The sequence below is a fragment of the Lutra lutra genome, chromosome 9, assembly GCF_902655055.1.
Source record: "Lutra lutra chromosome 9, mLutLut1.2, whole genome shotgun sequence".
NCBI lineage: Eukaryota > Metazoa > Chordata > Mammalia > Carnivora > Mustelidae > Lutra > Lutra lutra.
In genome coordinates, this window is record NC_062286.1 from 20,615,628 (window position 1) to 20,643,313 (window position 27,686).

Here is a 27,686-nt window from a genome sequence, read left to right on the forward strand (position 1 = left end):
GCAAAGAATGACATGAAACAGGCAAGTAGAACCTTAAGTGTTTAGGTTGTAAGCTAGAAGGACAAGCTTTAACAGTCAGAATGAGACTTTTATTTTTTATTATTTTTTAAAGATTTTATTTATTTATTTGACAGATATCACAAGTAGAGAGGCAGGCAGAGAGAGGGAGGGAAGCAGGCTCCCTGCTGAGCAGAGAGCCCGATGTGGGACTCGATCCCAGGACCCTGAGATCACGACCTGAGCTGAAGGCAGCGGCTTAACCCACTGAGCCACCCAGGTGCCCGAGACTTTTATTTTTTTTAGGGAGGAAGAAGTGTGAGTCCTCAGAGATGGTTTCTCAAGTCACAGGGAGACACAAGATCATTAAACAGTGCATAGTGTGTGTGTTTGGTGTGGGAACAGGGGCTATAAGCCAGATTTCTAGGGGACATCAATAGCAGACAAGAAAGCCTCTGTAGGAGGCATTGGACAGGCCTGGAGAAAACTCAGCACAGGCAGAACTTTGAAAGCCAGTAAGTTCTTAGTAGGAAAAGGGAGCTAAGGTGCTCAGGAGAGAAGAGGTACATGGAGGCAAGAAGGAAGGTATGAATTTAGCTCTGTAGTGAAACCTACAAGCGCTCCCTACGTGGAGTTTAACTTACTTTGCTTCCTTCTGTGGTGCTCCAAATTTATTCTTCTTACACAGGACCTGACCATGATAAAGTCCCACCAAGGCCTTTGATTCTCTGGTCATTGCAAGCTCTCCAAATTTCTGAAAAGCAAAGGAGAACAAGAAAAGGTAGAACTTCAGAGTCTCAGTGATGGGGGTTCCTTCGGTCGGGTGTCCCTACAGAGCAGAGGTAACACACGCGGAGCCCTGGGTGCCCCGGGAGCCCGGGTGTCTTCTCACCGGCAGTACGTTCGCACTACTGCTTTGGAAAGGGTCTGGACACATCTGAGCTCTTGGATACTCTGCAGCAGAGGTGGCGGTAACCAACCTTCTTCGTGGAACTAGAGTGTCAGGGCCAAAATGGACCCTTCACAGTCCTCTGAATCAACTCTCATTTTGAAGACTGGGAAGAGGAAGCCCAGAGAAATTAAGTCACCACGCCACCTCAAGTGGCAGAAACGGAACTCACACCGGGGGGGTAGGGCTCCCAACTCTGGATCTCTTTCGCTAAAGCAGGCTGCCTGCAGGACACCTGCCACTTTGAAAACTACCCTAATGCTTACAAAGGGCATCGCTTAAGAACCCGAGATTTAGAGTCTGGGTTTGACAGACCGGATTTGAATCCTGGCTCTGCCATTTCCCAGTTGTGAAGCGTAAGCAACCCAGTACAAGAAAGGTTTTCTCTTCAACTTGTCCCTGAGCTCTTGAGACACCTTCTGTCTTATTATCAACGAACAGTCATTCTTCAATGATGGCTTAAAACTTAAAAACAACCCAAACCTCTTAAATCCACAATACCACCAACTCGTTGGAAAAGTGGGAAGAGGTGAGGCTGGTTCATAGGCCCCTCTGTGTCCTTTAAGTGGCTACACAACATTTCCTTCCACTCTCTGATTCAGCAGAGAGAGGCTGGTCTTCAATGTCTTAAAGCTAGGCACTAACAAGAAACCTATTTTTCTATCAATATATTGATTTTATTACAACAAAATCAGCCCAGCCCAACTGCGGAACATAAACATCCCAGTGATTCATTTTGAAAGGATTAGAACTCTGGCCCCTCTCTTCCTAGTTAAGCCCTCATTACTGAGTGCAAGTTCAAACAGCTGAGACCACTAAGGTGTTCTTAACATCCACTCACGGAGATTAACCCTAAGAAATTATAATCACTGAAGAAAAACATTTCAGGTAGGCTTTGGGTACTTTTTCTTTACTTAGCTTTACACAGGGTTTTAGATCTTGAGTTTCTTGAATCTATAGTAACAAATGGAAAGGAAGAACTTTACCTGAGATTCAGAGAGATAGCCAGCTTCGTTCCCTTGCTCAATTCCAGTCTTGACTACCTAAAAAACACATAAAGCACTTGTTCATTTATTGCAAGGGACTGGCCAGACAGATGTGGACTAACACTTAGTAAAACTGCTAGTTTGTGAATCTTTTTTTTAGAAGACTGTTTGACAGAGAGAGAGAGAGACAGCGAGAGAAGGAACACAAGTAGGAGAGGGAGAAGCCGGCTTCCTGCTGAGCAGGGAGCCAGATGTGGGGCTCGATCCCAGCATGACCTGAGCCAAAGGCAGACGCTTGGCAACTGAGGTACCCAGGTGCCCCTCGTTCATCAGTCTTCAAAGATTAAGTCAAAAGTCTGGAAGTGAAATAAGAAAGGTGACCAGACTGAGTGGCTGCTTCCTTGAAGAGGCTCATGCTTTCCGGCCTCCGGAACTGTGCTCAAAATGCCTGCCCTACCTGGTACTACTCTGTCTTCATCTATTCTCTACCACTTTCCAGGGCTCAGGTCAAATTCTATGAGGCTCTTCCTCATTTCTCTGCCTTACAGTGACTGTTCCCTCCTCTGTACATTTAGCAATCTTCCTCTGTCCCAATTACCTGGCAGTCTCATGCTGGTGTCTAGTAGCTCTTACACTGCAGTCACCTGTCTCACCACAGATACATGGCGAATCTCCTCGGCCCACACTGGGAGATGGGTGAGGGAAGGGACTCATGCGTCCTATTTTATGCATTTTGCTGGCTGATTTATTCTCCATATTCAAAATCTTAGATTATATGCTCTCTTGATCTTTGACTTTCCAGACTGAAGACTGAAGACTTTCTAAGTTTTAAGGTCTACCTTTAGACGGAAGTTCTTAACCCTGTGATCATTGTACTTGTCCTCCCTGATCTTTTTCAGAACTTCACTGTACCTTTTTTTTTTTATAATTCTGACAATGGGGAAGTCAAGGAGACATTTTCGGTACTGGCAATGGTTTCAAACTAATTTGTTTCAACTACCTCTTAACTAATGCCCAATATTTTACTGGTTTTGTTATACTGATGTAACTTTTTTCCTGGCTTGTAACTGGTACTTTAAAACTCATTATGCCCGGCACTCATTATTCTTAAAATATCATTTTATAAGCCATCACAGCTTGCTTTATTTTTAGTGAGTACTATAACAGAATTAAAAACTTTAGTATAGGGGAGCCTGGGTGGCTCGGTGGGTTAAGCCTCTGCCTTCAGCTCAGGTCATGATTTCAGGGTCCTGGAATCGAGCCCCACATCGGGCTCTCTGCTCAGCAGGGAGCCTGCTTTCCCCTGCTCTCTGCCTGCCTCTCTGTCTACCTGTGATCTCTGTCAAATAAATAAATAAAATCTTAAAAAGAAAACAAACCCAAAAAACTTCAGTAGCAGCAGATACAGTTCAGAACGGCAATAAAGAATACTGCTCTACACAAAGGGAGGAAACATGAGGAATGTGGGACTATGGGGTGGAGACTCACATCGATTATTTTCAGAGGTGCAGGATAGAGGCCTTTAGTCTGTTTTCGTACTTTTTCTTCCACCTTTTTGTAAATCTGTTGCCTGACAAATGGAATACTCATGGCATATGATATCAATTCTGTAAAAGAAAACGCTTTTAGGAACTTACTGGAAAAGGCGTAGCCTCCCTTATTAGTTTGTTCTATAAACTCCATAAAAAGGCATTAATTGTAGCTATCTGAAAGAACTTTACTTTGATATACAAAATCCAAATTGCAACCCAAGGCACTTCTATACACCTGGTTTAATTAGCTGATAAATGCTAAGCATTATGCTATTCCACTTTCATATTAATGCTTCAAATTTTCCAAGATAAAAAGTTAAAAATAGATGGCTGTAACCAACCAGTGTAAGGCTTAGGACTTGATCACAGAGCAGAGCTGCTGTACTCCTTCAGAATGACTCTATGCTTGGTGTAAATAATGCATTTACCTCTTCCCCACTTCTTATTTCACAGCAAATAAAATTAAACTCTCTGGAGAGAACCTCTGCCTTTGTTCTTTAATAATGACACTCACTGTCTACTAATCCCTTGTCTCTCTTTATAGAGATTTTCTTATCAGACAGTCCTTTGGCAAAAGTAACTGCAACTTCTTCTAAGTATTCAATTGTCCGCTCCTCCGGAGGTTTTAATCCTGGTCCTGTAAAAATGAACAGAACAGACTGGAGTGTAAATCACTTTCAGCACAGCTTTCCATGCTGGACTAGAAACTGGTAGGTGGCAAGTCATCAACTACGGACTCAAAGAAGGGAAGTAACGCTGAGCAAAGGTGCAGCAATGTGCTCTGGATAGAAACAAGGTCTTAGGTCCTAGCAGTCTGGCTTCTATTTCTGAGTAGGATGTAGAATATCTCATGCGGCCTGTATTCTTACTGCAAAACTGTGGACAAAAACGAACAACTTGTAAAATTACACATTTGTAGAGCTATGAGAGAGTGGTGGAAGCACCGAGGACCCTAGGAACTAAAATTCCAGAGCAGGAAGAGCCTATCTCAGGTGACCTGACGATTGCTGGGTATTTTCTTTCCTGAGGATATGTGTTGCTTCTGGGCATGGGCTAAAGATTAGACTACTTGGCTTAAGCAGAAGGATGCTCCTCTGGGCAAGTGAAATGATCAGTTTTTGGAGGTCAAAGACAATAGATCAGAAGCTAGAAGAAACCAAATGCAAAGCTAGTCTTCCTCATGGAATAGTCATGAAATTCTAGGGTGGTGTAGAGGGTTAGAAGGGCTAGGTCAAAAAGCTAGAGGGCGATCCCTCACACTGTCATAACAACCAGCACATAAAGTACTTCTACAGAGAAAGGAGCGTGCCAAGAATATGCAACTCACCTTCTACTCTAATGAGAGCATCTGCTCTTATCTAACTTGCTTGAGGCAAGAAACTAAAGAGCTAGGCTCCAAAAATCCAAAGCTATTTTTACAGGGTCATGAGAGCCTCTAGGAGGCTCTCAATCAAAAGCCTGGAAGGAAGTGGTGGCTGGGGGTTGAAAAGGCAATTTTGTACCATCTTGTGGTATGTAGGAAACAAAATAATGGGAGGAGGCTGAAGAAAACAGGTAACCACTTTCTCCCTTAAGACATGTACTCTCTTGGGAAAGTCTGTGAAAGAGGATGAGAAAGAACTGAGCCCCAAACTGCCACGGGCTGAGAGTGCACAGGGCCCACAGAAGTCACAATGAGCCCGTAGGGAGGCCAATGCCACTGGAATTTGTGAAGCGGAATCCTGGAGGGTACTTGCTCCGTGAAAGGAGAGCTCCAGAGATCTACAGAGGGCCCCCTGGCTGAGTACTGTTCTGCACATGCACAAGATGAAACTACCTGAGGCTTCTTTTCATAAATGCGTGCTTCATAAAAGCAGCAAGGAAAAAATGGCCTAAAGACAAGAGGCAAACTGACTGTTAGAAACAGATGCAGAAATGAAGACAGAACTAGCAGATACAATGTTAGAAAGGCTATTATAAATTCATGTCATATGTTCAAGAAGGTAGAGGGAAACAGAAACATAATGAAGAGGAACTGAATACATAAAAGAGAATCAAATGTTACTTCTAGATATGAAAAAAAAATTGACACCTGAAATGAAAAATACACAGGATTGGATTAATAGTAGATTATATAGCAAAGAAGAAAAGATCAGGAAACTTGTATTCGTGGCAACAGAAAATACAGACTGAAAAATTGCTTCATTTTGGGACAATATCAAGTAATCTAACATATGTGAAGTTGGAGCCCCAGAAAAGGGGGTGGGGGAGATGGGAAAATATTGGAAGAAATGGCCAGAAAGTTTCTAATTTTTATAAAAACTGTCAGTCCACTATCCAAGAAGCTAAATGAATCCCATGCCCAGTGAACATAAAAAAAAAACAAGAGTAACCACAACAAACCAAGGCGTGTCATAAACAAAGAACAGCTGGGGAGGTGGGGGATAAGGGGGAAGACACATTACATACAAAAGAACAAAGATAAAAATGAGAACAGACTATCAGACATTATGTAAGCCACAACATGATGTAGACATCTATAAAGTACCAAAAGAAAATATGAGAAACCTGGAATTTGATAGCCATCAAGAGTATCTCTGGGGGTGCCTGGGTGGCTCAGTGGCTTAAAGCCTCTGCCTTTCGCTCGCTCAGGTCATGATCTCAGGGTCCTGGGATCCAGCCCCGAGTTGGGCTCTCTGCTCAGCAGAGAGCCTGCTTCCTCTCCCTACTTGTGATCTCTGTCTGTCAAATAAATAAATAAAATCTTAAAAAAAAAAAAAAAAAAGGGTATCTCTGAAAAATGAAATGGAAATGAAGACTTTGTCAAATAAATCAAAAGGTCAGAGATTTAACTGCCAGCAGACCTATGCTACAGAATATGTCAGTGAAATTCTTCAAGTTAGAGGAAAATCAAACCAGATGGGAACTTGCCAGCTATACAAAGAGAGAGTACCCCAAATGGCAAATATGTGGGTAAATTTAAAAGATGCCTTTGTCATTTTAATCTCTTTGAAAGATAACTGTTTAAAACAAAAATAGCAATATGCTGAGGAATGTTGAATATATTTAGAAATAAAATGTTTAACAACAATAGCACAAAAAATGGGAAAAATGAAACTAGTTGATTCTTGAACAATGCAGGGGTTAGAGACATTGATCCCATTTGCAGCAGAAAATCTATGCGTAACTTTTGACTCCCCCAAAACTTAACTACTAACAGCGTACTACTGCCCAGAAGCCTTACCAATAACACAGCTGATTAGCACATATTTTGTATATGTATTATGTACTGTATCCTTATAATAAAGTAAGCTGGGGGAAATGTTATTAAGCAAATAAGGAGCAGCACCTGGGTGGCTCAGTAAGTTAAGCTTCTGCGTCTGGCTCAGCTCATGATCCCAGAGTTAGTTCTGGGATCAAGTCCCAAGTTGGGCTCCCTGATTGGCCTGCCCTCTCCCTTTGCCCCTTCCCCTGCTTGTGCGCATTCTCTCCCTCTGTCTCTCTCAAATAAATAAAAAAAATCTTTATTTTTTATTATTTTTAAATTTTTATTTATTTTTTTTAAAAAGGATTTTATTTATTTGAGAGAGAGAGAGTGTGTGAAAGAGGGAACGCAAGCAAGGGGAGTGTGAGAGGGAGAAGCAGGCTTCCTGCTGAGTAAGGAGCCTGATGTGGGGCTCAATCCCAAGACCCTAGGATCATGCCCTGAGCCGAAGACAGACGCTTAACTGATTGAGCCACCCAGGCGCCCTAAATAAAGTCTTAAGAAAAATACATTTACATTTACAGTACTGTATAAAAATGTGTATAAGTGGACCTGCACAGTTCAAACCTATGTTGTGCAAAGGTCTACTCTTTTAAGGTTCTTACCCTATATGTAAAATGATACATCATTTCCAGATAGACCATATATTAAAGATGTATAATTTAAACCTCAGAGCAACCATTAAAAGGGTAAAGCAAGGGGCGCCTGGGTGGCTCAGTGGGTTAAGCCGCTGCCTTCGGCTCAGGTCATGATCCCAGGTCCTGGGTTCGAGCCCCACATCGGGCTTTCTGCTCAGCAGGGAGCCTGCTTCCTCCTCTCTCTCTGCCTGCCTCTCTGCCTACTTGTGATTTCTCTCTGTCAAATAAATAAATAAAAAATCTTTAAAAAAAAAAAAAAAAGGGTAAAGCAAAGTAAAAGCCCAATAGTGAGGGTAAGAAATGACTAATCCAAAGGAAAGGAGGAAAAAAAAAGGAACAAAGAACAGGGAGGACAAATAGAAAATAAGCAGCATTAAATGATGCTGAAATGCTAGAACTGTGCTGGTAAGCAGTAGAGGAAGTTAATGAAAGGTTTAAAGAAATTTCAATGTTAACATGGATTTATCATGTTGGACCTGCTCAGCCAATTTGGAAGGGCTTGAGGCCATATCTTTCACCATGACTCTAAGAAATCAATTTGGGAGAAGAGGCCTGGGATCCTTGAAGGGCTCTGTCATTGCTCTTGTCTATAGGTCAGAAACTACAGTAGAAACCACTACCATCAACTGGGATCCCTAAATACGATGGAGATACTGGGATCCTACGGTGGCCAAGGTCAAAGAGCAACACTTCACCACCAAAGGCAAACTAAGTATGGTTATCATAATGGACAGTGGAACCAAAGAAGTAATCAGAATAGTCTGACTTACAGAGGCCTACAGCACTGGCTAGTTGACCAAAGTGTCCCTAGAAAAGAAACAGATTGGTAAGTCTATTATATTTTTACTTGATCTGTGTAAGTGAAAGAATTCTAGTTCTAGTAAATAGAATAATCTAAATCACCAAAGACAGTCACGGCACCTCAATCAATTCCTAGAAATGAGCCAGTTTACAGACTTAGAACCTCCTGCAATCAGGGGAGGCTGCATCTCCATAAGGAGATTACACTGTTAATCTTTCTCCCAGCCTCCCCCAAAGGGACGCTATAAGGTCATTCACCTTGGGGAATGGGAAATACAATACTCAGACTTTTGGGGGGATTACTAGACACTGGCTCTGAACTGACACTAATTTCAGAAGACCCAAAATATCTCTGTGGTCCACCAGTCAGAGTTGGGGGCTTCATGTAATTAATGAACAAGTAATTCATGGAGTTATAGTTCAGTTCTATCTTAGAGTGGACCTACTGGGTCCCTGAACCCATCCTGTGGTTATTTCTGGAATGCGTAATTTGAATACTCATACTCAGCAACTAGCAATCTCCCTTTATTAGCTCCCTGACCTGTGGAGTGAGAGCTATTAAAATGGAAGGGCCAAATGTAAGCCATTAGAACGGCCTCTACTCAGAAGAACAGTGAACCAAGTAATACTGCATTCCCGGATGGACTGCAGAGATTAGTGCCACCAGCAAGGATTTGAAAGATAGTGATTTCCACTCATTCAACTTGCCTGCTGTGGCTTGTGCATAAAATAAATGGACCTTTGTAGAACAACAGTGGATTTAAACTTAAACTTAATCAGGTAGTAAGTGCAATTGCTGCTGGTGTGCCAGATGTGGTTTCATTGCTTGAACAAATTAACACATCTTTTTCCTGCTATGCATATACTGATCTAGAAAATGCTTTTTTCCTCAATAGCTCTTGGTAAGGACTACCTGGAGCAGTTTGCTTTCACCTGGCAATGTCTGCAATATACTATTACTGTCTTAACCCTAGAGGTATATCAATTCTCCAGCCAAATATCATAATTTAGTCCACAGGGACCTTAATTGTCTTTCCCTTCTACAAGATACCATGCTGGTTCATTACACTGATGATATTATGCTGAAGTTGTTGCATCTGGCCCCTCCTGCCAAAGAAAAACAGGCACAAGCATAGTGGGCCTCTCTGGATGTTAGAACCAACATTTCATTTGGGTGTGCTACTCTAGCACCTTTACTAAGTTGAAGGCTGCTAGTTTTAAGTGGGGCCCAGGAAGAAAAGCTACTTGGACCATATGATTCAGACCTGATGGTGCATGAAGTTCAGTGGTAGACAGGGAGGCTGTTTGGCGTCCTTGAGAGGACCCTACAGGCAAATCATAGTATAGACACTGAGGAATTTGGAGCAAAGCCCATTAACTACTCTCCAGCTGAGAAACAGCTTTTGGCCTACTAGTGGGCCTCGGCAGGAACTCAAAATTTAATTAACCATAGGCTATCAGGTTACCATGTGACCTAAGCTGCCCATCGTGAAATGAAGGTTGTCTGGCCCACTAAACCATAAAGTTCATGGTGTGCAATAGCACTCCACTCCATGATCAAAAGGAATTGGTGTATGTGAGAAAGGGCTTGAGCAGACCCTAAAGGCACATGTTGTATGAGAAAGTGACCAAAGTTTCCTTACTCCCCCTTCTCTGTCCCAGTTTGCCCCTATAGACTCATGGGGAGTTCCTTACGACCAGATGATTGGGGAAGAGAAAACTCGGGCCTGGTCTGTAGATAGTTCAGTACGACATTCAGGCGACATCTGAAAGTACACTGCTGTAGCACAGCAATCCCTTTCCAGGACTATTCATCCTGATTACCAACTACACTGATTCTATACCGATTCCAGCTACAATCCTGATTCTCCTACTATACAACTGGAATAAGGAAGAGTAGGTCTTGAATACGACAGATCTCTTAGGGGATCCTCTTAGTGCTACTGGGGCCTGTAATTAGTTAATGGAAAATTACAACTCAATCCATGCAGGACTGCTAGTGGCCCAGACCTTCTAGGAATGAAGGTCACCCCACTAGGCAAAGAACCATGACCAGCTGAGGTACTTGCTAAGGGAATGGGAAGTAGAAATAGGTATGGCTGTGGCCACATGACTATTTGTAGAAACTGAGGAGCCCAGCTCCAGGCCAAAAACCTATGTGTGATTTTTCAGGCCCAACCACAGGCAATTAGAAAGGCTTTTACCCAGAAGGCCTCACAGGGAAAGCTGTCCTTCCCACAGCAGACTTGGTGCACAGCCAATGCACTGCAGACTTTAATAGGAGTTCCAGTCAATAACTCAGATATCCCTTGCTGGCTATGCTCTGATACACATTTGCATTCTTACTCCAAGTGCCTCAATCCCCTCTCTTTGGGACCTCCAACCAAAGTCTAATTCAGGTGCCTCTCATGAGGCCTCCTTATTAGGGGAAGAAAGAGAAACCTTAAAGACACCACTTCTACTCTGACTCAGTACTTTTCCACTCCTAGGTTTTCCCATTTTAAACCGTGAAATCACAACCAAAAAGCACAAAAAATGAAAAGAATATGGCACTAAATAGGCACTAAAAGGATACTCGTTGGCTATATGAGAGCTGAAATAAGAAAGCAGAATGCTGCCTTGTTTGCCCTCAGCTGGAACATTTGCACTGGGAAATATGAATTTTTCACCACTCTGTACATGTCTACTAATGACTGCAAAAGCATCATACATATTATTTTTTGGGGTCACAACAAATTTTAGCGAGTAGGTGAATTCGCACATAAGGAGCTTACAAATAATAAGGATCAACCACACTCTGATCATAACAGCATTAAAAAGGAAATCAGTAACAGAAAGATTCTGAAACATCTGCACTTACTTAGACATTAAATAACACACTTCCAAATTACACATGGGTCAAAGAAGAAATCATGGGAAATCTGAAAATATTCTGACCTTCATGGAACTGAAAACATAGTATTATAACACGCAGATAAAGCAATGCTAAAAGAGAAATTGACAGCTTTAAATGCTTATGTCAGAAAAAGAAAAGGCTTAAAACAATGATCTTAGCTTCTACCTTGAGAAACTAGAAAAGAACAAATTAAACCCAAAAGCAAGCAGAAGTAAAGAATAGCTAAAATCAATAAATAGCAAACACACAAACAACAGAGGAAAATCAATGAAACTAAAAGCTGGTATTTGATAAATTTCTAGCCAGACTCATCAGGGACAAAATAGACACAAATTATCAATATCAGGAATTAAAGAGTATAAATGATATATACCTTTGCAGAGTATAAAGACATTGAAAGAATAATAATGAAGTATTATGAAAAACTTTATTGCAATAAATTTAACAAGTTAAATAAAATGGACAAAATCTTTGAGAAACAAACTACTATAAGCTTGCTCAAAAAAATGGAGAACCTGAATAGCCTTATTATCTATGAAGGAAATTGAATTCATATATAAAAACTTGCCCAACAAAGAAAACTCCAAGTCCATATATGACTTCACTGATGAATTCTATTAAGCATTTAAAGAAAAAAATACCAATTTTATGCAGAATCTTCCAGAAAATAGGGAAAAAGAACCCTCTTTCCAATTCATTTCATGAAGCCAGCATTATTCTGATACCAAACACCAAGCAAAGTTATCACAAGAATATTATCTCTGAGATCATTATCTCTCATGACCAGACATAAAAATTCCTTACAAAACTTTAGATGATCCAGTCACTTTAAACAAAGAATAATACATTATGACCAAGTAGAGTTTATTCCAGGAATGCAAGTCTGGTTCAATAAACAAAATTCAATGTAATTGATACTACTAATAGACTAAAAAAGACAAAAAACACATAATCACCTCATTAAATCCAGAAAGAACATTTGACAAAATTCAGTATCTATTTTCAGCACACTATAGATAAAAAGAAATGTCTGCAGTCTGATAAAGGCATATATAAAAATGCTACAGCTAACACCATCCACCCTACAACATCAGACAGAATGCTCTTCCCTTAAGATGGGCAACAGGTTAACACTATCTGCTTTCACCAACTCTATCCAATACTGTACTTAAGGATCTCAGCCACTGCAGTAGGTCGAGAAAAAAAAATGCCAACGAGATGAGAAAAGAAAAAGCCAAATGTCTTTATTTATAGACATTACTATTTAAATAAAAACTCCTTAGAAATCTATAGAAAAAACTACCGGAATAAATAAATTTAGCAATCCCAGAATACAAGGTCCATGTACAAAAATCAATTTGTGTGTATATGTAAACACACTTAGATAAAAGTGGTTAATAATGAGAAATTGAAGTTAAAAAAGTATAATGTCCTAGAAGTATAAAGTACCAAAGTATAAATTTAACAAATTTTGTGCAAGGTATGTTCAAAGGAAAGCATAAAACACCGTGGAAATTAAAGATGACCTAAATAAACAGAGTTATACCCTATTCATGATGAAAACACTCAGTATGTTAAAGATGTCAATTCTCCCCAACAGTGCAATTCCAATCAAAATCCTAGCATGTACTTTTGCAGTTATAGATGAGATGATTATAAAATTTATATGTAAATGCAAAGAAGCCAGTATAGGCAAAATAAATTTTGAAAGAGAACCAAAATAAAAGGGGTCATACTGCACGATTTCAAGATTTACTAAAACACAATAATCAAGACAGTATAATACTGACTTAAGATATGTAGATAACTGAGATAGGAAATCCAGAAATAGACTCAAACATATAGAGTCAATTGGTTTGTGACCAAGGTGTCAAGGTAGTTCAATGGGGAAAGGAGTCTTTTCAACAAATTGTGCCAGGACATTGGATATTCATTTGCAAAAAAGCCCAAAAAACAAAACAAAAAACCCCCAAAACTCTATCTACCTCATACCACATACAAAAGTTAACTTGAAATGAATCACAGATAAAAATGGAAGCTCAAAACCACAAAACTTCCAGAAATAAATATAGGAGAAAATCTTTGTGGTCTTGTAAAGAAAAGATTCCCCGCCCCCCCTTTTTAAATGATTTTATTTATCTATTTGTCAGACAGAGCGGCAGGAAGGAGGAGAAGCAGGCTCCCTGCTGAGCAAGGCCCAACTCGGGACTGATCCCAGACATGACCTGAGCCGAAGGCAGAATGCAGGCAACCTAGGAAAAGATTTCTTAGCTACAACAACAGCATGACCCATAAAAGATCCTGATACAATGGACTTCATCAAAATTAAGAATTTCTTCATTTAGATAATGAAAAGACAAGCCACAGACAAGAAGAAAATACTTGTAAATCACAAATCTCACAAAGGACTTGTATTCTGATATAAAGAACTCTGAGAACTCAGTAGTAAGAAAAACTCAAACAAAATGGGCCAAACAGCTGAACAGACACTTTACCAGAAGATATACAGAAGGAAAATCGACATATAAAAAAAACTTTATATCTCTGGTCATTAGGGAAATATAAATTAAAACTACAATGAGATACTACTACACTTCTGGTAGAAGGTCTAAAATTAAAAAGACTGACCATGTAAAGCAGTTGAAGAGCTCTCAACTAGATTAAGCTTTCATACACTGCTGGTAGGAATGCACAACGGTAAAGCCACTTTGAGAAAACAACTTCACAGTTTCTTAAAAGCTACATACAAATCTATCATATGAGCCAGCCAATCTACTCTCTGGTTATTTGTTTAAGAGAAATGAAATCTATGTCCACATAAAGACTTGTGGATGGGGATGCCTGGGTGGCTCAGTTGGTTAAGCGGCTGCCTTCAGCTCAGGTCATGATCCCAGCGTCCTGGGATCGAGTCCCACATCGGGCTCCTTGCTCAGCGGGGAGCCTGCTTCTCCCTCTGCCTCTGCCTACCACTCTGTCTGCCTGTGCTCATGCTCGCTCCCTCTCTCTAACAAATAAATAAAAAAAAAAAAAAAAAAAAAAGACTTGTGGATGAATGTTCATAGCAGCTTTATTCTGAACAGCCCCAAACTGGAAACAACTCAAACTTCCATCATTTGGTGAATGGATAAACAAATTATGGTGTATCAGTATGATGGAATAACACTCAGCATTAAGAAGAAACAAACTGTTGAAATATGCAATAACATGAATGAATCTCAAAAGCATTAGCTAAAATGAAAGAAAACACAAAAAGCTATAAACTAAAAATGTCCTATTACATGATTATGGTGGTGCTTACATAGCTATACATATTTGTCAAAACTGAGACTGTACATTAAAAATTGGTAAATTTGTTAGTATATAACGAACATCTCAATAATGCTGATTTTTAAGAAATACAAGAGGATAATGAACATACAATCTGGAATAGAGGTTTCCTTGGGTGAGGGGAGGCAAGGAAGTTGTTTGGAGGGAAGCAGCCCATCAGTAGATGTCAACTATTGTTGACATTCTCAGGTTGTTTCATATATGTTTATTGTATTATTAAAACAGACACAAAAAATTGAAGGAGGGTTATCATGAATAACGATACAGGTAATTTAAGAACCAAAAATAAGAATTTGATTCAATTCTGTACTCTTGATGTCCAATTTATAAAATAAAAGTTGGGGTGATTAATGTTAGGATTTAGTATTAGCTATATTCAGAAAACTTCACTCTTCAGAATGACTCATTTCTTTAGAGTCTGATTTCACTCTAACCAATATTAACTTTAAAAAAAACAAACAAACAAACTTCATAAGGCCCAATTCTGAGGCATGCTACCACTTACCCAGGGGATCCACCAATTGGTCAACCAGTCCCATTTTCTTTGCTCTGTCTGCACGAATGTTTCTACCCGTCAACATCATGTCAAAGGCAGCAGGCACACCCACCTACCAAGCAAGCAAGGATCAGAGTACAGGGGAGAATACCAGAATGACAATTACTAATCATTCAACAGAGCAAAATAAATAAATGAGGAAAGTCAAACCAGATTTTTATGCTATTTATCAATCAGTTAAATTTTACATACAAAGTACACATTTAGGTAACTTTTGGGATTAGACACTTCCCGTTGAAGCAAAAATGTCTGTATCTCTTCTTTTAATTCAATATGTAAGATTTCTGTCTTATGGAACTGATACGGTAGAGAAATAATTGTTTCCTAAAACTGTGCATTTATATATTATGTCATTTATATAATACTTAAAATTCCTTTGGTGGAGCTAGTGGAGATTGAGAAACCTGATGATTTTGACAATGTCATTATTTATGTATTTTTAATTTTTAAAAAAGATTTTATTTATTTACTTGACATAGAGAGAGATCATAAGTAGGCAGAGAGGGAGGCAGAGAGAGAGGGAGAAGCAGGCTCCCCATTGAGCAGAGAGCCCAATGTGGGGCTCGATCCCAGGACCCTGGGATCATGACCTGAGCTGAAGGCAGAGGCTTAACCCACTAAGCCACCCAGGCACCCCATGTATTTTTAAAAATTTTTTTTTGAAAAAGATTTATTTATTTGAGAGAGAGAGGGAGAGCCTAGGGTTGGGGGGTGGGGGATAGGGCTTGATCCCAGGATCCTGAGACCATGACCTGAGCTGAAATCAAGAGCCGGATGCTTAACTGACTGAGCCACCCAGGTGCCCAACAATATTTTAAATAAGAATTTTGGACTTAAAAATAGAACTCAGGGGGCGCCTGGGTGGCTCAGTGGGTTGGGCCGCTGCCTTTGGCTCGGGTCATGATCCCGGGGTCCTGGGATCGAGTCCCGCGTCGGGCTCACTGCTCAGCGGGAAGCCTGCTTCTCTTCCTCTCTCTCTGCCTGCCTCTCTGCCTACTTGTGATCTCTCTCTGTCAAATAAATAAATAAAATCTAAAAAAAAAAAAAAAAAAAAAAAAAAAATAGAACTCAGCTAGAGCTTCTTATGTAAGTACCTGAAGAATAGTTTCTAACAACATTCAAATACCAAATACCAACTATTGCAAGACAATGAAAGAAACACAGGAATATCTTCTACACCATATAGGCTTATTTATGCTTTCAATAAATCCTCCTGACAATTTCTATGAAGGAATGCACACTATTTATTATCAGAAAACTAATATCATAAATCTTCCTATTTTTCTATGCCCAGGTCATATCAACTTCCCTCCAAAGAGTATTTCGGCTGAGCCCTATTTTCATTGAGGAACTAACAGTGCCTGAAGCTGTAGGGAGTCAGTGGGTATTAACATTGCTCTGGGGGTGCCTGGGTGGCTCAGTGGGTTAAAGCCTCTGCCTTTGGCTCAGGTCATGATCTCAGAGTCCTGGGATCAAGCCCTGTGTCGGGCTCTCTGCTCAGCAGGGAGCCTGCTTCCCTTCCTCTCTCTCTGCCTACTTGTGATCTCTGTCTTCAAATGAGTAAATAAAATCTTAAAAAAAAAAAAAGATAACAACAAAAAAACATTGCTCTGTAGCCTCTAAGTCTGACTGTCCTTCTCTTCTCCTTATGAATTCAAAAGCCTGACTGGTCTCTTTTGGTTCTATAGAATACAGCAGTTGAGATGATCCAAATCAAGAGAAAGACCTGGCTCACAGTTATCATGAAATATGACCCATGGATTTGAAAAACTCGTAAGATGGTACTGTGCACAGAAGGAACAAATTAAACTATAAGGTCAAGGGACACCTGGCTGGTTCCGTTGGAACGCATGCAACTCTTGATCTCAGGGTTGTTAAGCTTGAGCCCCATGCTGGGGTAGAGATTACTTAAAGATAAAATCTTTTAAAAAAAGTAAACAAACAACCCCCCCACACACAAAAAACAAACCCCCCAAAACTATTATGTTCCAGAAAGGTAAATATTTACCTTTATACTTCTTCAGGGATTAGTAATTAATCGTAATTTTGATCAAGGACTTAGGATGCCTGGGTGGCTCAGTCGGTTAAGCAGCCAACTCTTGATTTCAGCTCAGGTCATGATTCCAGGGTTGTGGGATCAAGACCTGCATGGGGCTCTCCTTCTTCCTTTGTCCCCCCACCCTCCATGTACATGCTCTCTCTAAATAAAATCTTTAAAAAATTCATTTTGATCAAGGAATTTAAAAAAGTAGAATTGAGAAAATAAACCAAACACCAGTAATAAAATTTGTTACTGATCCTATAAACCCATATTTTATTTTGTTTCTAAATTATACAATGAATATCCATATTATGCCTTTTGTATCGGAGGAAATAGATCTAAAGGACCAGTGATGTAATGAGCACTGGGTGTTACATAAGACTGATGAATCACTGAACTCTATCTCTGAAACTATGTAATAGAGAAGTTAATTAATTGAATTTAAATAAGTTAAAAAAAAAAGAAACAGCATCACAGTTACATTTTTTTCTCTTATAGAAAAGTAAAGTCATTATGTCTGTCAATACAAAGCGAGGACCATTTCCCACAGATTTTTCAGTTCCTGCTACCTGGGAAACACCTTCTGTGAAATACTGATTCAACTCTTAATGTTCCTGTGATTGTATAAAGAATTACAAGAGCATGGAGTGCCTAGGTGGCTATTCAGTTAGGCATCTGCCTTTAGCTCAAGCCGTGATCTCAGGGTTCTGGGATGGAGCCCTGCACTGGGCTCCCTGCTCAGCAGGGAGTCTGCTTCTCCCTCTCCCTCTGCCTCCTCCTCCCCTGCTCATGCTCATTCTCTATCTCTCTCTCTCAAATGAATAAAATCCTAAAAAAAAGAATTATAAGAGCAATTCATATTTATTTCTATGATGTTAAGTATCCAAGGCAGTTTTGGTAGACTCATTCCAAATCTAAGATAAGTTGAAATCAGATGTCTTAAAAGAACTACGTCTTCGGTAAAGATGAGCATAACTTGAGGTTACATTTCTCTTGCTTAACAAATAGGTCTGTGTTCTATTTGAATCTCCAGTTCTGTGTTATGTATTTTCATGTGTTCTCAAAATAGCAGCTTAGTCTAGAAAATTGTCTGATAGCCAAAACTAGAGGATGTATGAAGAAGAGACCTGTTATCCCTGTGAACTTGAATGTAATCATCTCCTCTTAACACACGATAACAATTTTAGCATACTCACCTTTCCCATCCAACTTCCCTGTCATTTGAAATGTTAAGACTTTTTAAATACTATCAAAGGAGCTCTCTTTATTACTGTAACTTAACTCTTAATCTTTGCTTTAAAAATAAACTATGCTTTTTTTCCGATGCCAACCTAAATAAACCAAATGCTGCAAAAACAAAATAAAACCAAACCATAATTGAATAAAAAGAACAGATAAAGGGACCCATAGGTACTGAGGTTCTAAAGGTCACAAGGGGGCTTAAACTCACCATTTTGGGCAGCCTTTGTGTGCCTCCTGCTCCTGGTAAGATTCCCAGCAAGACTTCAGGTGTACCTAATACTGTTTTTCTATCTTTGGTTGCTATTCTATATTGGCAGGAAATGGCAAGCTTCAAACAAAAGAAAATTAGAATGTTAGAAAATGTAACTTTATAAATATCTTCAGATATGCGAAGGTCTAAAGATTACTTACAAAGCAGGAATGTATTTTATGCTTTCTATAATTTAGCTTCCCAGGCTTATTTCATACTTTCCCCCTAATGAACCTTTCCTGGGGTTCTGGATCTCCTTAAAAACCTGCTGAAAGCTAGGTCTAAACAGAAAAATACACGTACATCACTGTACATTGCACACCAAGTTAAGAAGGCCTGTATCCTACAGAGACCCTCCTTTTCAACCAAACAGGCCTACTTACAGTGATCGAATAGGCTTTGCCTACTGTTGTCTTTGCTCACTGTTGTCTTTGCTCATACCATGCCATATGTGAAATGATCTTTTTCCCCATTATTTTCTGATTAATCAATTTCTGCTGATTTCTTAGGACCAGGCATAGGTTTCCTTAATTAATATATGTGAAAGTGTCTAGCATAGAGCCCAGTATGTGAAAAATGCTCATTAAATGTTATTTTATTTTCTCCTCTCCTTTCCTACATGCTCCAGTCTAGCAAGCATCTCTCCTCTCAAATCTTAAATTATTCACCATCTTTACTGCTCACAAAGCACTTAAACACATATTACGCTCTGTGAGTCTCATCTAGACTTAAGTAGCTTGAAAGCATGGACCACACTTCTGAATCTTTGTCCTGCAAACCTGAACCAGGTTTTGGGAATTGAAGACGACCTTGGAGATGTAGTTCAAATCTTCTCAATTTATAAAAATGAAAACATCACACTTTTGGTTACTTGCTCTGTGCCATGAAACAAGGATTGAAACCTATCCAGAAGTTTGACAACTAAAAAGAAAGCTGATCCTCCTCTGAGAACTTTTTGCAGGCAAAACCGTAGCCTACAGGTTTGCAGCTTGTAATTCCCATCAATATGCTGAACAACATCTCAATGACTTTGAAAGAAATCAATACCTCAAGTCCTCCTCCTAAGCAGGCTCCACTGATGGCAGCCACAATAGGCTTTGTGGACTTCTCAAGTTTCTCAAATGTTCTCTGTCCTTCCCGTGATATTTGTGTTACCTCTTCAGAGGTCTTGCAAGAGGCTAACATGCTGTAGTAAACATGAAAGCAGAGAAGAGAGGAAAAAAAAAAAAAGATGAAATTATACCCGACTTTGTTCAATACCTCATTCATTGTATCCCTGCCCTATCATCTACCAATATTTGATAGTGTATCTTCAAATACTCAAGAGTTTAAGAATGGTTTTGCCTCAGCACTAATATCAGCAACATCATCTCTCCATAAAGCCACATCATCTCTCCATAAAAAGTGTTAGATTTCTGGATCCAGAGAACATGAAACAAAACATGTTGTGTAATTTTATTTTCTATTAAAAAAAAAAAAAAAACCACATTAGATCACAAGGCCTTCTGTACATGAGAAAATCATCTTCTGGTAAATATTTTCACTATCACATTAACCATTTTTACTATCAAGTGACTCCCAGATTGAACAGCAATCAAAATAACCGTGGGAAAAAAAGCTTTCAAGTTATTTATCTCCTATGAGTATAAAAGAACAACAGTAATGTACTTCATGTCCTTTAGTTTCAGTTTGTTTCATTTGCTACTTTGTTCTTTAACGCATTTAAAGTAGCTTTTGTAAGTTTGACCAAAGATAACTAATTTTTAGCATTTTACATACTGGGAGTTGCTCAGCTAGCCTCACAGAAGCTGCTAAGTATTTTCCTCTGGATATAGGAAGCTAGTGCTAGGTATGTCAGTGCCTTGCTAGGCTCAAATAACTGAGCTAGAAGAAAAAGCACTTGATACAGGTAATTTTGCTTTTTCTAAAAAAAAAAAAAAAAACCCAAAATATTTATAAATTCCTAATTACTATACACAGAAAAAGAGTACACAATGTGGAGCAAGATTTAAAACTATACAAACACCTTAACAACAAATTACTACGCCTCTAATGCTGGCTATCATTGCCTAAGGTACAAAGAATAATAAAACGAATGCTTGTATTTGACAGAATTAACAACTGGTAACATTTTAGCCCATTAAACTAACACTATGATAGAATTTCACCTCCTTATAAATGCTTTAAAAAACTATAAGCACGTTACATACACATAAATTCCACCATTAAGGGGCACCTGGGTGGCTCAGTGGGTTAATCCTCTGCCTTCAGCTCAGGTCATGATCTCAGGGTCCTGGGGTCCTGGGATCGAGCCCCACATCAGGCTCTCTGCTCAGTGGGGAGCCTGCTTCCCCCTCTTTCTCTGCCTGCCTCTCTGCCTACTTGTGATCTCTATCTGTCAAATAAATAAAATCTTTAAAAAAAAAAAATTCCACCATTAAAAAAAATATTAGCTGCATCACTAAAGTTCCCTTTGACAACCTCAGAGTCCTACCAGCTACTTCATTTTCCCTGAAGCAACCATTTTCAAATATTTGTAGTGTATCCTTCCAGACCAACTACATATTTGTATCTATAAATAACAGAGGCATCTCACTATGATTTTAAAATGTTTACATAAACTACATGCTATACAGAATGTTCTATAACTTGCTTTTTTTTTAAGGGGCACCTGGGTGGCTCAGTCACTGGGCGTCTGCCTTAGGCTTGGGTCATGGGGGCCCTGCATCAGGCTCCCTGCTTAGGTGGGAGGCCTGCTTCTCCCTCTCCCATCCCCCCTACTTGTGTTCCCTCTCTTGCTGTGTCTCACTGTCAAATAAATAAATAAAATCTTTTAAAAAAAGTCTATAAAAGTCTATAAAACTTAACATTACATTTTTGAGCTCTAACATTATGTTGTGGATCTAGTTAATTCCTTTGAGCCGTTTTGTAGTATTTTATCATATGAAAGTTTGTTTACTTTCCCATTTCCCTAATGACTGACATTTAATTGCTTCAAATTCTTCATTATTTTAAATTACACAGGGCTGAACATCCTTATACACATGTCTTTAAAAACAAAGGGTGGATTTCTTTAGTACATATATAGCTAGATGAGGTATCACTGAATTAGACGATACGTGCATTTTCAATTTCATTAAAGGCTGTCAAAATGTTTTCCAAAGGTGCTGTAGCAATTGGCATTCCTATTAGTAATATATTAACTTTCTTATTTTTCCAAGTCCTTGCTAACACGGTATTTTCAAACTTTTAAATATCTGTTGGTCTGTTGGGTTTAAAAAAAAAAAAAAGGGGCACCTCATAGTTTCATTGTACAGTAGTTTTTATTCTATGCCAATATTCTTAGAACTGCTTTCAACTTCTTTAAGGAAGATTAGTCTTACATGGTTTAAGCAACAAGCTCCTCTTTTATCAACTTTATTACACTTGTGAAAATAACTTGAAAAAAGAAAACGTTCAGAGAATTTACTTCTACCTTCTTTTAAGAGAAGGAATGATTAGGCCTGAGAAACATACTATTAGCCAAGAAGAAATGTGACTTCTAATCTTTGAAAACTTACTTGATGTCAGCACCTGCAATAAAGCAGCCTGGCTTTGATGAGATAAGGACAGCACTTCTGACTTGATCACTAGCCCAGATTTCATTCATTACTTCCATGAACTCAGACTGCAGTTCTTTATTCAGTGTGTTCACCTGCCAAAGGGAAATACACACACATCTAAGGCTTTAAATCAGAAGTACATACACTCTGACGTAATACACTGTAAGTTAATTAATTGAGTTTAAATTAAAAAAAAAAAAAAGAACCAGTGACACACACAAAAAAGATACCAATCTTTTCATGAGGGCTCCACCCTCGTGACTACATGTAAACCTAATTAACTCCAAAAGTTCCACCTCCAAATACCATCACACTGGGGCTTACAGCTTCAACCTATGAATTTTAAGAGGACAACTTCCACCTGTAACATTATTTAGATAGGGGAAATTTTGTTTTTCAAAGAAACTGCATTATCTATAGCACACCTGTCTGTGTTATCTTTTTTCCGCTTCTTTGGAATTATGTTAAATCTCTGTGTAGATAACTGAAAGCAATTAAAAAATATTGTCTACAGGCATGCAAATGAATTGTCCCAGAAGATACAACCAGCTCCATGTGGAAAAATCAGTTTGTCTCCATTTGCACATTTATTTCAATATTCCTGATCTATAAATTTGTAGGTACTGTGGATGCTTCTTTGAACTGGCTGTAGTATTTCATCAGTGTCTTCATTAATGACTCAAAATCTTTAACATACACACAAAATACATCTACAAAGGAGAAATTCAGGGTCACACTCCTAAGAATCTGAATCACATGTGAGCTACAAATAAGTCTACACATGCTTGTTGGTAAGGAAAAATTCATATAACATTAAGAAAAAAAGGAATCAAAGTTAGACATATAGTATGATCTTATTTTGTAAATATTATTTGTTGAAACTGGATTAAATGTTAAAAGTCAGGGCACCTGGGTAGCTCAGTTAGTTGGGTGTCTGCCTCTGGCTCAGGTCATGGTCCCAGGGTCCTGGAATCTAGCGCCGAATCGGGCTCTCTGCCTAGCAGGGAGCCTGCTTCTCCTCTCCCTCTCCCTGCTGCTCTGCCTACTTGTGCATGCTCTCTCTCTCTCCAAAGAATAAAACTGAAAAAAAAAAAAAAAAAGTTGAAGGTATTTGCCTTTGCGTTTGTAGTATGAATGACTTGTTATTTTCCTCTGTATAGCTTTCAAACTTCCCACTATAGGGATGTGTTGAGTCTGTGCTCAGAAAAAATGCTCAACTTAGAAAATTCTGAAAAAATATCTTAAGTTTGAATCATTGGTCAGTGGGCACCAAAATTCATCCTAGTGAGGGGGACTGGTTATTTTCCTTAATTTGTGATAGTTGTTAATTGCTTCCATCTACGTCCTCCTATTCCATCTAGGCCTTTAGTAACAGGATTCCTGAAATATGAAAACTTGACACCAATTTTATTTGTTTTCTTAAGTAGGCTCTAAGCCTAGTGTGGAGTCCAATGTGGGGCTTGAACTCACAACCGTGAGATCCAGACCTGAGCTGAGATCAAGTCAGACACTTAATCAACTGAACCATCCAGGTGTCCTAACACCAACCATTTTTTTTTTTAAGATTTTATTTATTTACTTGATAGCGAGAGAGGGAACACAAGCGGGGGGGGGGGGGTGCGTGGGAGAGAGAGCGGAAGAAGCAGGCTTCCCGCTGAGCAGGGAGCCAGATGTGGGGATCGATTCCAGGTCCCTGAGATCATGACCCGAGCCAAAGGCAGAGGCTTAACAACTGAGCCACCCAGGCGCCCCTTCCTAACATCAATTTTAGATGGGGGGAAAAGCATGAGCTCCTGCAATAAAGGTCTTCTTGGCAAAGACTGGATTAATGCCCCAAGTTTTCCTGAATCTGCCAAAAACAAATGAGGCTTCACTTAGAACAGAACCTCACTTCCAATATGTGAACTACACTCAGTCATTCATTCAAGTTCCTCAGGAAGCTTAACAACCACATTTAACCCAGACAATCTTCTACAGATAACGACATCAGGCAGGTAATGAGGAAAGCATGTGTAACAACCTTGTAGTTCAGATGAACAGGTGACTTCTCTTATAAAACAAAGCTTGCACTTTGGTTCTTATCTAATAAGTCACCTCAGCATGTGACACAGCAATCGAAGGCTAATTTCATTAATCTGGGATGTTAACCTGACACCTACGGTCATCTAGAAGGAATTCTTAAACAAGGACCTCTGCTCCAGAAAGTTGCACTCCTTGAACAATTTGTGAAACTATCAAAACTACAAATTCATGTGAGATTACTGCCAAATTGGTGGATTTCTTTCCCTCCTATTCAGCGCTGGATTCATGAATGTATTAGGAGAAAGAGACTCTGCAGCAAGTTAAAATTCGGTACCTTTGAATTGGGTGAGTTAATTCGAACAACAGCCACATCCCCTTTGACTCCATAGTTAATATGGGTTCTGGCTAAAAAGGGAAAGACAATTTATTTGTAAACACGTTTATTGCTAAACAAATTTAAAAAGCAGTGTAAGCATGTCAGTAAGAAATTAAACTTACTTCTCAAAGCAGAGGACCCTGAAAAGTTGCGGCAAATATAACCTACAAGAAAAAGGCATTCAAAATTAATTACTTTGTAAAACATAACTGCTGTAGTACTTGCTAAATATAACAAAGCTGGAATTTATAACAATAGCAAAACCCCCCAAATGAGAATAATGTATTCTAGGCCATTTTTGTGACTACTACCATATCTGTTTCATTTAAAAGATCAGCTTATGAGATTATTTAAATAGTACATGTGGTTGGTGGAAGAATTGCCCTCTCAAAGATGTCCAGGTCTCCAGAAACTGTGAATATGTTAGGTTACATGGCTAAGGGAATTAAGGTGCTAATTAGCTGAACACAGAGAGAGAGAGAAAGAGTAGCCTGGATTATGCAAGTGGGCCCATTGTAATCATGAAGAAGAGAGAGTCAAGGAGGACCAGAGAGATGGCAGCATAAGGACTTAGCCCCACTTTGCTGGCTTTGAAGAAGTCAAGAAAAGCAGGCAGCCTCCACCTGGAAAGCTAGAAAAGGTAAGGAAATGAATTCTCCCTTAAGTCACCCAGAATGAACACAGCCCTGCCAACACTTTAAAAAAAAAAAAATTTTATTTATTTATTTGACAGAGATCACAAGTAGACAGAGAGTGGGTGGGAAGCAGGCTCCCTGCTGAGCAGAGAGCCCGATGCAGGGCTTGATCCCAGGACTCTGGGATCATGACCTGAGCCGAAGGCAGAGGCTTTAACCCACTGAGCCACCCAGGCGCCCTCAACACTTCCGGTTTTAGCTCAGTGAGACTCATTTCTGACATCCATAACTGTAAGATAATAAATTTTTATTGTTTCAGACACTAAATTTGTGGAAATTTGTTACAGCAGCAATAATAGGAAATGAACACAGTAGCAAATAAGAAATCTACAAAGCAATCTATATTGTCAGTCCCAGGTATATAACAAATATACTCAACCATGTTCTCTAGCCACATCCTCTTGTATTTTTATGGAGATGGACTTTCCAGTGTTATCAAAAGTAAAATAACTTACAATGGATTTTTACTTAGACATAAGGAACGAAATCTTGCCATTTGCAACCTCATGGATAGAGCTAGAGAGTATTATGCTAAGCAAAGTAAGTCAGAGAAAGACAAATACCATATGATTACACTCATATGTGGAATTTAAGAAAACAAAGAGGAAAAAAAAGAGAGAAACAAACCAAGAAACACTCTTTTTTTTAAATTTATTTTTTTTTAAAGATTTTATTTATTTGACAGAGAGAGATCACCATTAGGCAGAGAGGCAGGCAGAGAGAGAGAAGGAAGCAGGCTCCCCGCTGAGCAGAGAGCCGGATGTGGGACTCGATCCCAGGACCCTGAATCATGACCCGAGCTGAATGAAAGCAGAGGCTTTAACCCACTGAGCCACCCAGGCGCCCCAAGAAACAGACTCTTAACTATAGAGAACAAACTGATGGTTACCAGAAAGTCGGGGGGGGGGGGGTGTCTTAAATAGGTGATGGGGATTAAAGGAGTGCACTTGTGATGAGCACCGGGTGTTGTATGGAAGGGCTGAATCACTATATTCTATACCTGAAACTAACATTACGCTGTATGTTAACTGAAATTCAAATAAAAACTTTAAAAAAAGGTGACATCAACAGGCACTAGTGGCCATTTATGAAATAGTCCAGTCACACTCTGCTATTTTAAGAATTTCTAACTGAACAGGACTCTATTGCCCTCTACCAAGAATATTCCTACCCTGGGGAGGACCAAAGACCCACTACACTTCTCCCTCCTCCTAATCACTTCACTACTTGAGGCTCTCCTGGATAATAATAAGATGATGTTTTGAGCACAAGCCATCACAAGAGAAGTCTGAACTTGGACTGTGGACAGAAGGTAGGGAACACTGAAATTCTTAGGCAAAAATTCAAAGTTTGTTCTGGGAATTACTCTACCTCCTTACTACCATTAAAGCATCACCTCTGTCTTGCTCTAATCTAAACATCTTGCTCTAGGTAGAAACCAAGTTACTGTGGAGGCCAGCACAGGGTCCACATCCCTTAGTTACAACTTCCAAGCTTCTTTTTTTTTTTTTTTTTTTTTTAGATTTTATTTATTTGACAGAGAGAGATCACAGGTAGATGGAGAGGCAGGCAGAGAGAGAGAGAGAGAGGGAAGCAGGCTCCCCGCCGAGCAAAGAGCCCGACACGGGACTCGATTCCAAGACCCTGAGATCATGACCTGAGCCGAAGGCAGTGGCTTAACCCACTGAGCCACCCAGGCGCCCCCCCAAGCTTCTTTAAAAACACCCTGCTCTGGGACGCCTGGGTGGCTCAGTTGGTTAAGCGGCTGCCTTCGGCTCAGGTCATGATCCCAGCGTCCTGGGATGGAGTCCCGCATCGGGCTCCTTGCTTGGCGGGGAGCCTGCTTCTCCCTCTGCCTCTGCCTGCCATTCTGTCTGCCTGTGCTCGCTCGCTCTCCTCTCTCTCTGACAAATAAATAAAATCTAAAAAACAAACAAACAAACAAAAAAACCACCCTGCTCTTTCTTCCTTTGTCTTTCATGTTCATGGTTCACTTCAAACCCTATCTCCTAGGTATCTTTCTTTCTTTTTACAATTTTTTTTTTTTTAAAGTAGGTTCCATTCCCAACACAGGGCTTGAACTCAAGTCCCTGAGATCAAGAGTTGCATACTCCACCTACGGAGACAGCCAGGTGCCCCTCCTATACACCTCTTTAATCCTTTACTCCTTATTCCAAACCTTGTCCAATATCCTAGAACAAAGTTTACTTTTTCTTTAGCAATAAAAATAAAAACAAATCATCCCTTAATAATTAGTGAGCATAGTAGCAATACACATGAACACCTGTACCCGGGAATTAGTGCTTTAATAATATCCAGTGGTTCCTTCATTATCTCTACTATTAGCTACTTGTACTAGCTTTCCCTCAGTATTTGTTTTATTCCTTTTAAAATAAATTATGTGCATGTACCTCTATCAATTCATATATTAAATATCAGCAAATTTAATATTTCCTTTTATTATTTTACTTTTTATCATGGTAAGTGTACTCTTCAATCCCCATCACCTCTTTCACCCATCCCTCTCTCCCA

General features: G+C 39.5%; 1 protein-coding gene across 1 annotated transcript in view; it reads right to left on the reverse strand.

Moving 5' to 3' along the window:
* The window catches only part of HADHA (hydroxyacyl-CoA dehydrogenase trifunctional multienzyme complex subunit alpha), a 48,255-nt gene that overhangs the window by 13,977 nt on the left and 6,592 nt on the right, over positions 1-27,686 (reverse strand). Inside the window, exons 2-11 of the mRNA XM_047745210.1 lie at positions 24,582-24,623; positions 24,418-24,488; positions 22,020-22,153; positions 19,507-19,645; positions 18,418-18,537; positions 14,876-14,978; positions 3,979-4,101; positions 3,421-3,539; positions 1,933-1,989; positions 642-751 (exon numbers count right to left, since the gene is read on the reverse strand). Of these exons, the coding sequence (XP_047601166.1) occupies positions 642-751; positions 1,933-1,989; positions 3,421-3,539; positions 3,979-4,101; positions 14,876-14,978; positions 18,418-18,537; positions 19,507-19,645; positions 22,020-22,153; positions 24,418-24,488; positions 24,582-24,623 (1,018 nt within the window). The remainder of the gene's footprint in view (positions 1-641; positions 752-1,932; positions 1,990-3,420; positions 3,540-3,978; positions 4,102-14,875; positions 14,979-18,417; positions 18,538-19,506; positions 19,646-22,019; positions 22,154-24,417; positions 24,489-24,581; positions 24,624-27,686) is intronic.